General features: G+C 36.6%; 1 protein-coding gene across 2 annotated transcripts in view; it reads left to right on the top strand.

Annotated features, from left to right (window-relative positions):
* Terf1 (telomeric repeat binding factor 1) overlaps nucleotides 1–8,641 on the top strand; it is a 31,497-nt gene extending 22,856 nt beyond the window's left edge. The window contains exons 9-10 of one of the 2 annotated variants that reach the window (XM_078017029.1): nucleotides 3,522–3,628; nucleotides 7,372–8,641. In XM_078017029.1, the coding sequence (XP_077873155.1) occupies nucleotides 3,522–3,628; nucleotides 7,372–7,548 (284 nt within the window). In that variant the 3' untranslated portion in view covers nucleotides 7,549–8,641. The remainder of the gene's footprint in view (nucleotides 1–3,521; nucleotides 3,629–7,371) is intronic. The other variant, XM_078017030.1, reaches the window with a different exon arrangement.
* Nucleotides 8,642–14,788: the final 6,147 nt, after the last annotated feature.

Genomic DNA, 14,788 nt, shown 5'->3' with positions numbered 1-14,788 from the left:
ACTATTGTTTCAATTACTGTAGTTACTTGTAATAACCAAATATGTGGTAGATAGTATTCTTCTTCAGGATTGTTTTTCTATTATAAAGTAATTTGGTCTTCCATATTGTCAGTTAAAACAACAACAACAAAAAATCCCAACCATAGAGATTATAAGCAATAAACCTTTCACTCCATAGGTGTGCCAAGTCAAGAGTAAATAGTCTATTACAGTATAATTGCATGATAATCACTATAGTTGTGTTTATTCACTAACCCTAAGTCTCATGGGCAATGCAGTGAACCCAGATTGATGATATGAAAGCAGGAGGTTGTATTTCACCTGAGGAACTCAGTGTCAAGTGCTTAGCACTTTTTGAGTATGACACATGACATTGTTGTGAATAGCAAACAAGCCAATATCCTCCTTCAGGAGAGAACAGTTGCATAGTGATTTTCATGACTTATCTGCTTAGCTATAGAAACTACATGGTACCAGGGTATGAATAACGGTGTACTTTTTTTTTTTTTTTAAGAGAGAGTGAGAGAGGAGAGAGAGAGAATTTTAAATATTTATTTATTTATTTATTTTAGTTCTTGGCGGACACAACATCTTTGTTGGTATGTGGTGCTGAGGCTCAAACCCGGGTGGCACGCATGCCAAGCGAGCGCACTACCGCTTGAGCCACATCCCCAGCCCTAACGGTGTACTTTTTAGCAGAACTACAGGGATGCTCAGGGACTATGGTGGGCTACCTCTCAGAGAACCTTTTTAAAACTTTTATTTGAAATTACATTGAAAAACAGATCATTTTAGTGAGATCTAACAATTATATTATTTCTTCCTATGCATAAATAAATTTCTTTAGCCAGGTGCAGGGGTGCATGCCTACAATCCTACTAGCAGCTTGGAAGTCTGAGGCAGGAGGATCCCAAGTTCAAGGTCAGCTTAGGCAACATAGGGAGACCCTGTTTCAAAATCAAAAATAAAAAGGGCTGGTGTTGTGGCTCAGAGGTAGACCGCTCGCCTACTATGCATGAGGCACTGGGTTCTATCCTCAGCATCACATAAAAATAAAGATACTGTGTCCACTATAACTAAAAAATAAATATTTTTTAAAAGGGGGAGGCTGGGGATGTGACTCTGCAGTATGGATGCAGACTCCTGGTTTGATTCCTAGTACCAAAAATAAAATCATGTTGGAGAACTATATTTACTTATATATACATAAGTGTGTATGTATATGTGTACATGCTTTATAACTTATTACACACACTGTTTTTGTACTACTTTGATAGAGTTATTTCTAAGAATTCACTTTCTTTTTCTTTCTTTCTTTTTTTTTTTTTTTTGTACCAGAGATTGAATTGGGCACTGGGCCACATCCCCAGCCATTTTTTCTATTTTATTTGGAGGCAGGGTCTCACTGAGTTGCTTAGTGCCTCACCATTGCTGAGGCTGGCTTTGAACTTGTGCTCCTTCTGCCTCAGCCTCCTGAGATGCTGGGATTACAGGCTTGTTCCACCACACCCGGCGTCTAAGAATTCATTTCTTGCTAATGTAAATGGTCTTGATTTTTTTTCTTGGTGTGTTTTTTATTTGTTGGGTTTTGATTTTGTTTTAGGTACTGGGGATTGAACTTAGGGGTACTTAACCATTTAGCAACATCCCCAGCCTGTGCCAGCCTGTGGGTTTTTTGTTGTTATTGCTGTTTTTAAAAAACTATTATGTATATACCACATTTTCTTTATCCATTCATCCACTGATAAACACCTAAGCTGAAAAAGGGTCTTGTTTAAGTTGATTAGGCACGTCTTGAACTCGAAATCCTCCTGCCTCAACCTCCCAAGATGCTAGGATTATAGGCATGCTCCACTGCACCTGACTCCTGTTTTTTAACTGTTTGCTAATTATTAGTGTATAGAAATCCCATTGTTTTTTATGTGTTTATTTTATAGCCTACCATCCTGCTAATTCCTTTTACTTATTCATAGATTCTTTTAGGTTTTCTATCTAAATAATTATCATCTTTCAATATTTACAGTTCTGTTTCTTTTCTGTTATATGTATACATTTATTTCTTGTTTTACTGTACTGACTGAGGGAAAGGTTATATATACTTCATATGTCAAGTACTCCTAAACATTATCATAAGAAAATTTCAAAGATCGCTTAGGATAAATGTTTCCTTTTTTTAACAGATGATGAACAGACAGGCTCAGGGAAAGACGACTTTCTTTGTTTTTTGGGTTTTTTTAAAATTTTTTTCCTTAGTTGTTGATAGATCTTTATTTTATTTATTCATACATGGTGCTGAGAATCAAACTCAGTGCCTCACACATGCCAGTCAAGTGCACTACCACTGAGCCACAGTCCCAGCCCGGAAGATGACTTATTTAAAGACAAAAAAGCTAGACTCAAAACACCCTTCCCTCTGACCTTAAACAACTGTGATTCTTGTACCTTACTGCTTCCAGATTTGAAAGAAAAAATTAAACATGCAGAGCTCTTTTTTTAAATAGCTAAGAAGAGATGAAACTTTGTAATAGCTTTAAAAATTGTAATTCCTTTTTTTCCTTTAATGTGAACAGTTTTCCAACAATTTTTTTAAATTGGTGTATTACAGTTGTACACAATAGTGGGATTTGTTGATACATATTTATACATGCACACAATATAACAATATTATTTGACTAATAATGTTCCCTAGTATTTCCCATTTCTCTCCTCTCCCCTCCCCCTGATTCCTTTCCCCTATTCTACTGATCTCCCTTTGATTTTCATGGGAACCCCCACCACTTTCTTTTCCTTTTTGCTCTCTAGTTTCCACATGTGAGAGAAATTATGACTCTTGACCTTCTGAGCTTGGCTTATTTTGCTTAACATAATGGTCTCAAGTTCTATCCATTTTCTTGCAAATAACATAATGTCATTTTTCTTTATGGCTGAATAAAAAACTGTTATGTATATATACCACACTTTCTTTATCCATTCATCCACTGATAGACACCTAAGCTGATACCATAGTTTGGCTATGTTGCTGTAAACATGGGTATGCAAGTGTGTATGCATGATGATTTTCTCTCTCTCTCTCTCTCTCTCTCTCTCTCTCTCTCTCTCTCTCTCTCTTTTTTTTTTTTTTGGTACCAGAGATGAACCTAGGGGCACTTAACCCACCCTTTTTAAATATTTTATTTGGAGACAGGGTCTCTCTGAGTTGCTTAGAGCCTCGCTAAGTTGCTGAGGCTGGCTTTGAATTCACAATCCTCCTGCCTCAGCCTCCTGAGCCACTGGGATTACAGGCATGTGCCTCTATACCTAGTCTTTTGAGAAACCTCTGTACTGATTTCCATAGTGGTGATATAGATTATAATCCCACCAGAAGTATAAAAGTGTTTCTTTGTTCCATATCCTCTCCAGCATTTACTATGGTTTGTATTCTTAATGACTGCCATTCTGACTGGCATGAGATGAAATTTCAGTGTAGTTTTGATTTGCATTTATGTGAAAATAATTTTTGATGGCAATATTTTTAACTTTAGGTGGAAAGGAAAAAGAAGAAAACAGAAGAATCACTGAAAGCAAGAGAGTATATGTTTCAAACAAACAACCCAAAACTCCTAAAAAACAGCGACCTAGGAAAAAACAGGTATCTTAAATTATAATACTTATGAACATAGCTATAACATAAAGTCAGTTTATTACAGGTAAGATGAGACTTATATCCACATTAAAAACTTTTATATTTCATTCTTCCAACAGATTCAGTGTAAGATTTTTCTATGTGTAAAAACAAAGAATTATATTGTTTGATCAGAAAATTTTATTAAGGCAAGTCAATTTTAGGGTTTAACTTATTTGTTTCCTCACTTGGTATAGTTCTGTACCATCTGTCCAATATCAGACTATTTTTTATTTATTTTATCTAATTTTTTTATTGTTTTTTTTTTACAGCAGGTAAATAAATCTGGTGCTTGTTACTCTATTGTTTCTGGAACTTTTTACTTTATTTCAGCTTGTTTGCTATTCATACTACTTCTCTTTGATTCCTTTTTTTTTTTTTTTTTTAACCTGCTCTCTTTACCATTTGGAGTGATATTTGGTTGAGGGAAGCTTCTGCAGTTTGCACACCAGGGATATAGGGTGTGCACTTCATGGTGTGTTCCTTACTTTGGAAAATTATATACCACAGACCTTCTGAGATCTGAAGGCAAAGTAACTGTGCCCTACTTCCTCATATCCCTGTTAAGGTTTGTTGTAAAAAAAAAAAAAAAAAAAAATCACCCCCCCCCCCCAAACACACTTTGTTTTAGATTCTGTTCTTCAGAATTTGGGATTTTGTTTATTTCCTTGTTACTTTGGGTGAATTTTCAGAGGGAGAAATACGGACTTTATACCACTGTATATGACCACAAGTCATAAGTAATTTTATGCTTGATTTTCTTTTTGCAGTTGAAATTGATGTATATAAATATCAATATTTTGTCATTTACCCTGCTTGGTGTTCTCTAAGATTCCTCAGTCTGTATTTTGTTCTTTGTCATTAGTTTTTGAGAAATCTCAGTCACTTTTACATCAAATCTCCTATTCCTCTTTTTTTCTGGTGTTCCCATTATAAATATGTTACATCTTTTGTGATTTTTCTGAAGTTCTTGGAAAATTTTTCCCGTTTTTTTATTCTTTTTTTTCCCTCTTTGCTTTTTGATTTGAGAAGTTTCTCTTCACTGATTCCTTAGCTCTGTCTAGTCTATTAAAGAATTCACAAAAGACAATTCAATTTTGTTACTGTGTTGTTGGTTTTAGCATTTTCCTTTGATTCTTTCATAGGTTTCCTATCTGTGCTTACATTTGCCCCTCTGTACTTCCATGTGGTCTGGTTTTCTCTCAGAGGCCCTGATTTATTAATCATAATCATTGTAAATTCCAAGCCTGACAATTTCTGTGATTATCTGCTTGAGAGTGTTCTGATGCTTGCTTCATCTCTTCAGAAATTGTTTTGCCTTTTAACATGCTTGCAATTTTTGTTGATAGCTGGATCTTTATTGCATGTTGCCTTTGGTGTGAGGTTTGGTTTTTTGTTTTGTTTTGTTTTTTTATTTTTTTGGTAATGGGGATTGAGCTCAGGGGCACTCCACACCACTGAGCCACATTCCCAGTTCTATTTTGTATTTTATTTAGGGACAGGGTCTTACTGATTTACTTAGCACCTTGCTTTTGCTGAAGTTGCCTTTGAACTCCTGATCCTCCTCCTGTCTTGGCCTCCTGAGATGCTGGGATTACAGGTGTGTGCCACCACGCCCAGCTTATTATGAGGTTTTATGTTTGTCTAGCTTGGAGTTAGGCTGTGCTTTACTAAGTTTGCTGTAGCTATTGGTGTGGAGGCTAAATTTTCCTCCAGTGTCCTTATTTTTGTCTCTAGTTACCTTTGGATTTCTCTTGAGGCTCCTTAATAGAGATCTAAGGCACCTCTTTTAGTTGAAATCCTGTGTTATATAGGCTCCTGATTAAATGTTGTGAGACAGGAAGAAGCATTCAAAAGTTCTGTGTATAGGTCTCATTCTTTAGTGAGCCTATGTCCTAGGCTGTGACTTTCAAAGTGTACTAAAACTGTACTACTCATTAAATAGTAACTCTCCATTAATCCTTGCCCTCCTCTGCCAGCGACTACCATTCAACTATATTTGAATTTGACTGTTCTAGGCACCTCATATCAGTGGAATCATGTAATACTCAGCCTTTTGTGTCTAAATTACTTCACTTGGTATGTTGTTCCATGTTCATTCATGTTGTAGCATACGTTAGAATTTCCTTCCTTTTTAAGAATTAGTAATATTCTATTATATCTATACACCACATCTTACTTTTATCCATTTGTCAATTGATAGGCACTTAAGTTGCTTCCACATTTTACTTGTTATGAATAATGCTTCTATGAACATGAATATCTCTTCTGAGTCCTTCCTTTCGTTTCTTTTGAGTATATGCCTAGAATTAGAATCATTCATTGGATCATGTGGTAGTTTTATTTATAAATTTTTTTAGGAACTGCCATATTGTTTTTTATAGTGGCTATATCATTTTATATTCCAATCAATAATGCACATGAGTTCACTTTTTTCCCCTCATCCAAATAAGTCAAGATGATAAACTAGATTTTCTTTTAAAATATGGAAGTCTAACCAGGTGTAGTGTACACACCTGTAATCCCAGTGGCTCTGGAGGCTGAGGCAGGAGGATTACAAATTCAGGGTCAGCCTCAGCAACTAGGCCTTGTCTCAAAATAAATAATAAAAGAGCTGGAAATGTAACACAGGGTTTAAGCACCCCTGGGTTCAATCCCCAGTTAGCCCCATACCCCCACGCCACTCCCCTTCCCCCAAAAAGTAAGTCTAAAAACGCAGAAGTCTTCTTGGATATTTCCCACATAGTCTGGTAAAATTAAATAATAACAGATGATCAAACTCTTCTTGCCACCATAAGGACTAATTAGTCGCCTGTAGCAAATGCCAAATGTCAGTGATTTTTGTATGTATGGTATTCAATTTTATTTTTAAAATGTTATCATTTTCTTCCAAAATGCCCTAAATGTTTTAAATTTTGTTTTGTCTTGGGTTTATGGCAGTTGTTGAACCCAAGAGCACTTTACTACTGAACAACATTCCCAGCCCTTTTTATTTTTTGAGACAGGGTCTTACTAAATTGCTGTGGGCCTCCTTAATTTTCTGAAGCTGGCCCCCCAATTTGGGATCCTTCTACCCCAGCCTCCATATTGCTTGGATTATAGCTATGTGCCACTGTGCCCAGGTAAATTGTATTTTTTTAAATTTTTTATTTCTTAAATTTTTTTTTCTTCAATAGACCTTTATTTTGCTTATTTATATGCAGTGCTGAGAATCGAACCCAGGGCCTCACACGTGCTAGGCAAGTGCTCTACCACTGAACCACAACCCCAGCCCTAAATTGTATTTTTGAAAATTTATTATATACACACACATACACACACATATACTTCCCTCAATTTTGGAAGAATAGGATTTTTACTGAGTTTGTAAATGAAGTACTAAACATTTATAAACTCTGTTTAGAGCTGTGGAATAATATATAAAAACATCATAAGAAATAATGTACCTTAAGTTGGACAGATTGGTTTGGCTAGAAACCAAGTAGCTCTGTTGCTTTCTAGCTGTCCTAGAGCTTATATAGAATGAGCAGCAATAATAATTACCCTTAAAATGTTTAATGATGAAGATAAGTTTTGTAAGAAATATATAGAGAAATTCTTCCATCTTTAAGAGACTGTAAGTATTATTTTAACAAAAAACAGTTCTTTTTTAAACAGTGTGCTGTTCTTACAGAATCATTTAGAAATAACCCTTCTACTTTTTTTAAAAGGCATGGCTTTGGGAAGAAGACAAGAATTTGAGATCTGGTGTGAGGAAGTATGGAGAGGGAAACTGGTCTAAAATACTATCACATTATAAATTCAACAACCGAACAAGTGTCATGTTAAAAGACAGATGGAGAACTATGAAGAAACTAAAATTGATTTGCTCAGACAGTGAAAACTGAATGTATTTGTTGAAGCTTGATAAAGGACAGTTAAATATTTTGATAACTACATTTTGTTTGAAACTTATTGGTCGTTGATGTATTTCAAAATTTTTGTTTAAAGCATTATTTTTAGTTTAGCAAAGATTTGTGCTATAGAGTAAAATTATATGCCTCATTTTGTTCTTCAAAATTTTTTAATTTTAGTGTAAATATGTTAACTCCAACCAAATTCAGTACTCCATCCCCAAATCTCCTTCCAGTAAAAAAATGAAGCCTGAAGAGGAAAAAAGCAGTTTTTTAATTTACCTATTTTGTGTCTATAAGGTACCTTCAGCCTCCTAAGACACAGCATGAAAATGAATTTTCTCACTAAGTGAACAGTAATAGTCCTTTTATATGAAACTTGATCTATGGCCTTAATATTCTACTTAATTACTAAAGCATTTGTTAATAGAGTGATAAATAAAGCTGTTTTTGTTTTCTTTTTTGATACTAAGGATTGAATTCAGGGGCAGTTAACTGTCAAGACACATCCCCGGCTCCCTTCCACCTTTTTTTTTTTTTTTTTTTTAACTTTTGATATAAGGTCTTGATAAGTTGATCAGAGCCTTGCTAAATATCTGAGGCTGGCTTTGAACTTGCAATCCTCATGCCTCAGCCTTCTGAGTCGCTGAAATTATAGGCATGTGCCACCACACCGAGCTAAATAAAGCTTCTTTATAACCTGATACTGAGTTCTCTGGGATGCTTTGATTTAATATGTCAATATTGGACATAAATAGTATTCTGTAAATGCTTAAGTTGTATTCACCATGAATTCACCAATACTTTACATAGTATTAATAAATAAGGTTAAACATACCTTACTAGACAATTTGAATTTCCATTAATTTATTTAGATGTCCTAGTCAAATATTAATAGAATTATTTAGCATTTTGTGTTATGTGATTTGTTTAGCAAACAAGTATTGAAATATTGAGGTAGTTGCATTAAAATCATATGTAATATTTTATGATCTTGTTCATTTCTTATTAAAGTTTTTTATACTATTTTCTGATTGTTTGTGAAATTATGTTGTCCTTTATGTATAAACAGAAACATGAATAATTACTGTATGGTTCCTGACTCAGTCTGTCCTATTATACCGAAAATATTGTGTTTATCCAAGACATCAATGATTAATGCTAAAGTACCTTAAGTCAAAACAGACTTATAAGTCAACCACCTCATTCCAAACATGTACCATAAACCATCAAATCTAAATTGCCATTAATTGTATGATGCTTTGTTACTTCATATACTTAAAAAGAAAAATCACCATCAATTATACTATAGTTTGATGCTTTCTTTGTTAAAAGTCTGTTTTATTAAAAGCTATTTTAGATTTATTTAAACATAACATTTTTTTCATCTAACTTGTCAATATGTAAAAATTTTATAAGCTCAGTAATTTTGGTGGCATATTCCTAAAACATCCCTCCCATCTGAATCCTCTGACTTACTTTTTTAAAAATTGATTTTTTAAAAATAGTTGTAGGACTGGAGTTGTGGCTCAGTGGCAGAGTGCTTGCCTCGCACATGTGAGGCACTGGGTTTGATCCTCAGCACTGCATAAAAAATAAAAATAGTTGTAGATATACATGGAGTCTTAAGAGACAATGCAAAGATCCCTTGCATTGCTTAGCTCAGTTTTTCCCAGTATAAATATTTTATAAAACTGCAGTATATTGCCACCAGGAAATTGTACTAGTGGAATCCATCCATTTTATTCAGATTTCCCCAGTTTTATACTTAGAATGTAGTTCTAAACAATTTTATCGTTTGCATTCATCTCTCTACCAGAATCAAAGATCCTGAACAGCTCGATTATCGTGAGAATCAAAGCTTTAAGTTGCTTTTGTAATAAAGATACTTTCCTCCCCTGGCAACCACTAATCTATCCTTTATTTCTTTTTTTTTCTATATTTCTAAAGTCTAATCATTTTAAAATATTATGTAAGATGATGTCACCAAAAATAGTATAGGGAACTCCCAAGATCTGGCCCTCTACTGAAATAACCATGAAGTTGACAAGAGAGTCAAAATTTTGGAACTTCAATATCTAGTACAAACCTAGAACAACCAAGGAAATACTTCATGAAACAATTTTTTTTTTCTTGTGGTACTGGGGATTGAACCCAGTACTACTACTGAGCTAACTAAGGTGCCCGGGCTGGCCTCTAACAAGATCTTTCTGCCTCAGCCCCCTGAGTTGCTGGGATTATGGGTATGTACCATTGCTCCTGGTTGAAAACTATTAAATTTTGGTTGAAGTTTTGGTGCTTTTCCTTACCTCCTACCATACCCTAGTCCTCAGGTTGGCAACTGCTGTGGCAACTTAGTGCCAAAGATTGAAGTGCAGATATTGTCTTTATAAAACAGGTTGTGCATTTTGACCTGTTTGTTCCTGAGGTTCAGCTCAAAAGTTTGCATTTGTTTCACACACCTCCTCACCGCTGAGTTGGACCAACCTCCCGAGTGGTGTTGTCAAAAGCTTTTTAAAATAGGCTATCTGCAGCCACCTGGGGAAAGGGATGGGGTAAGCAGCAACAGACTAAAAAACCTGAGAGGAAACAGCTGGGGAAGAGAGGTGTGGGGGAAGCTCCAGTTCTCACATATACCAGGGTGTCTGGACATGCCCAGGACTGGACACATTCAGAGAAAAACCTGAGTACTAGAGACTTGCACCTCTGACTGATCTTTAGGTTCTACAAAAGGAGGATGCCAAATCAGAGTTGTAGGTGGTCTGGCCATGGGTTGAAGAATTGCTCTACTCTGATCCAATCTGCAAAATGTGGGAGAGTATTTTTTTTTTTGTTACTCTTGTAACATTAAAGGAATTAAATGAAATGTAAGTATCCTTCATCATCTTTGACTCAATCCAAATTGTATGTAGCTATGGCTTATTTTCATTTCTACATCATTTTCCATTATATATTTATACCAGTTACTGTGCTATTGATGAACATTGAGTTGTGAAAATAATGAAGACCATCCAATAATGAATAATCCCTTGTATATGGCAGGCACATGTTTCTGGCAGGACAGCATTATACTATTGGTACTGCTGTTTAACCAGGGAAAAGTCCTGCTTCCTAACAGAGAAGTGTGCTGAGGCAACCATATAAAGCAGGGTTTATTTTAAAAGGGGTAACAGATTTCTCCCGGGAGGGAGAAAGGGACCATAGCTGGTATCCCAAGAAGTGAGATGTTCTGCCATTTTTTGTCCTAGGCTTCCTTTGTTCTGCTCTCTTGGCCTATCTCTTTCCTGTGTTTGTGATTAGGCCTAGGAAATGCTCAGTGGGGTGGCCAAAAAGTGGGAAACAGGTGAGCTGAAGGGAGAAGAGCAGGATGGAGCAGGCCAGGACACGTTAATTAACAACCTTATAGCTCCCTGTAGGGAGGGGCAATTCCTGGGACAGGTTACCTTAGCAATAGGTTGGAGCAGGGGCAGGTTCTTGATAAGGTGGAGGAAGGGCTGTGAAGGAATTAACATTTCAATCCCTCAGGGGACAGTCTCCAACTCACTCAGATTGGCCTCTTGACCCGACCTGACTCGATTTACCTGTATCTATACTGACTGCCTAATTCTGGCTTCACTATAGTGCAAAACTAACAAACTTCAGACACTCCGGAAGTTTTTGACATGAGGAAACTGGACACGAATCAAATAGCAACAGACATTTTATGGGATTGTTTCAGGAAACATATTTGGCTTTTTCTCATTGGTCCGAGTCAGAGGTGAGGGCAAAGTATCGGAATGTTGACAGTCATCAGCCAAGTCCTGGTCATTGAATGGATCACTTAGGGGGGTTTGGGTTTGGCTTCTAGGACTGGTAACATTTCACATGAAGTATAATATTAGGAATAATAGTAGCTCAAACCAAGAAGTTAGTTATAAATATGTAGGTCATTAGATTAAAAAATACATTAATCCAGGTGTGGTGGCACAGGTCTGTAATCCAGGGACTCTGGACGCCAAGACAGGATGATCGAAAGTTCCAGGCAAGCCTCAACAATTTAGTGAGGCCCAGTGTGAAAATAACAAAACAGAGGACTGTGGAAGGGAAAGGGAAACTGGGGATGTACCACAGTGGTAAATGCCCCTGGGAGAAATCCTCAGTACCAAAAAATTTAGAAATACACTAAGTGATAATTAAAAACAATAGAGATTGAAATGCTTTACTAAAAATCATTTAATGCGAAAACAAAGGAGGGAGGCAAAAACCACGAGGACAAAAAAATGGTACAACCTACATCAAATCCCATCAATAATGACATTAAATATTAACAATCTAAGCCCTGGGATGTGGGAGAGTTGTTGGCAAACCTTTTCTATAAAGGACCCGATAGTAAATATTGTAGGCCATAGTCTGTGCATACTCTGCTTGGAATTAATCCTAGACGATGTATCAATGGGTATAGCTGTGTTCTGATGATTTTACAAATAATTTTATTATTCTTATACCACTTACAGTCCCCCTCCTATATATGTGTGTGTGTGTGTGTGTATGTGTTTAAAATTTAACTTACACATAATTTACAAAAATAAATAGCTTAGCTTTAGAATACTGGCTGTAGTTTGCTTTATTTTGTTTACTTCCTTTAAAATTTATTGGATTCTTTCTGGCAGTTATTCTGGTTTTCATTCTTTGTTTGGTACTGGGGATTGAACCCAGGATTGCTTAAGCACTGAACCATATCCCCATCCCTTTTTATTTTTTATTTTGAAACAGGATCTCTTTAAATTGCTAAGGCTGGCCCCAAAGCTTGTGATCCTCCTGCCTCAGCCTCCTGAGTTGCTGGGATGTGCCCCCATCGTGCCTGGCAGTTACTCTGTGGTTTTGGTGCTAGCGATTGAACCCAGAGCTTCACTCATGCTAAGCTCACACTCTGCCACTGAGCTACACCATCAGCAAAGCCCAGCAGGAATAAAGGCAAGATGTGCCTCTATCAGCTCCATTGAGTCTTTCTTTAAAAGCCTTTTCTATCTTCCTAGGTCATTCTTTGTATCCTACCATATTTTTTTTAAAAAAGGATACAGAATGGCAGTAAATGAAAGAAGGGCTTTTGCTTCTCATAGTTCTACTTCTTTGAGGGGTGGGGGGTGGGGGCTGGGGATTGAACCCAGGGCCTTGTGAATGCAAGGCAAGCACTCTACCAACCAAGCTATATCCCCAGCCTCTTCAGTTCTTCTTTTTAGAGGTTATCACCCTATTGGTTCTTAATTTCACGTGTTCTGGCCATTCTCATTCTAAATAACATGTTTGTTTCCATTCATTCCTTGGTCACTTAACCTTACTTAACCGCAACTCATCAATGTAAGTCCAGGCATTAAACTCCTCATGGGACCCCTCTTTCCTCCCTGTGTTCTCCTGAGTTTGATTCATTCATGTAGTTGGTTTCTCTTTCTTACGCCATCATCAGCTTTAGACAGAATTCCTTGGCCCTGCCCTGTAGGGTGAGGAAATCAGTACCTCTGCTCCTCGGGTGGCCCAGCGTCCCATTCCTGCCTCTAGTTGGCTAGTACTTCACATTGTCAAGGGGTGGGTGGGTTGGTTGGTTGGCTGGCTTGGTTTTAGTTTTACCATTTGCAGTCCATCCATTAGTTAATAATTAAATATTTTGTGCTTTAGGTATGGATTGGTTCTAAAAATCATAAACCAACAAATCTATATTATGATTATATAGTACGTTGTTTACATTTGAGCTTATAAATACAGTTAACTCATTTTAAAATATCCTGTATCATAAAATTCATATAACTCAAAGAAGTTTCAAGGTAAATTATATTTTCTCTCCTTGTCTCTTTCTCTTCCTCACCTCAGCAACTCAGAACCATGCCACATCTTAGCATGGTTTTGTTTTGATCATACTTGTTTTGTAATTTCTTACTCCAATTTTTATTTCCTTTTTAATGAAAGGAATACATGTTCATAATTTTAAAACAAAAAATTGTTATACATCACTCAAATTGGAAAACACTATTTCCTACCAGGCATGGCGGCTCACACCTTTAATCCCGGCTACTGGGAAGGCTGAGGCAGGAGGATTGCAAGTTCAAAGCTAGCCTCAGCAACTTAGCAAAACCCTATGCAACATAGCGAGACCCTGTCTCAAAATAAAAAACAAAAAGGGCTGGGGATGTATCCCTAGTACCAAAAAAAAGAAGAAGAAAGAAAGAAAAGTATTATTGACTTCTTACTGTGTGAGATGAAATGTTGGGTCTCTTACATAATCCCCGACCGCACTGCCCATGCAAACAGACATTCTACCCACACATGGGGTCCACCATGCTTCCAACACAACTGTCAGTTTTTTGGCTTAAGGAATACTGAGTGTTTATATTATAACAACTGGACCTGTTATTTACCCCTGAGCTGGGTAGTTTCTATGAGCATGTCACTTATTCATCTCTAAATTCTCTAACCAAATCAAAAATCAAACCCCTTGAAATATGTTGCCCATCCCACTGGTATAGTTTTCTTTTCTTAATAAGTTATATTCCATGTATGTATACCTTTAGGGAATCGAACCTAGTGCCTCACATGTGCTAGGTGAGCGCTCTTCCACTGAGCCACAACCTCAGCCCCTGGTGTAGTTTTATTGAAGCCATCCAGCCTCTGCTCCCAGGAGGCTGTTCCTAGTCCAATTGCAAGCTGTCTTCTCTCTCCTGAGTACTCCTCATTTCCTGCACCCTCTGCCTGGTTTACACTACTGTTTAAGTTGACCACCTCCTCCCTGAAAGGGTGCACAGAATGGAAAATTTTTGTATCTTACATGTCAGAAAATATCATTCTAGCCCCACATTTGATTCATAATAATTTTATTGAACACAGAATTTTTTGTAACTTCTTACCCAAATTTTACTCTATTACTCTATTCTAGCTTCAAATGTTACTTTAGATAAATAATTCAATACTATTCTAATACTGATCCTTTACATGTGACCTGGCTTTTCCTCTCAGGTTTTAGATTCTTCTATATATCTAAAGATCTGGAATTTCATGATAATGTGCCTTAGTGTGATTTTAAGTTTCACAGATTTGTCTCAAGTGGAAAGAACTTTTTAAAAAATTCATCTTATGCTCAGTGGGAGCATAAGATGCTCCCCACTCTAAAGAAGAATGACTTTTACATCTCACTCCACCAACTTCTCTACAAGAACGGGTCCCTCTATCCACGTCTGGCTCATCATCCATCAGTAGAATGTCATTT

Source organism: Ictidomys tridecemlineatus, chromosome 7 (genome assembly GCF_052094955.1).
Source record: "Ictidomys tridecemlineatus isolate mIctTri1 chromosome 7, mIctTri1.hap1, whole genome shotgun sequence".
Taxonomy (NCBI): domain Eukaryota; kingdom Metazoa; phylum Chordata; class Mammalia; order Rodentia; family Sciuridae; genus Ictidomys; species Ictidomys tridecemlineatus.
Note: the sequence above shows the minus strand (reverse complement) of the source record. Positions and strands in the feature narration are given on the sequence as shown.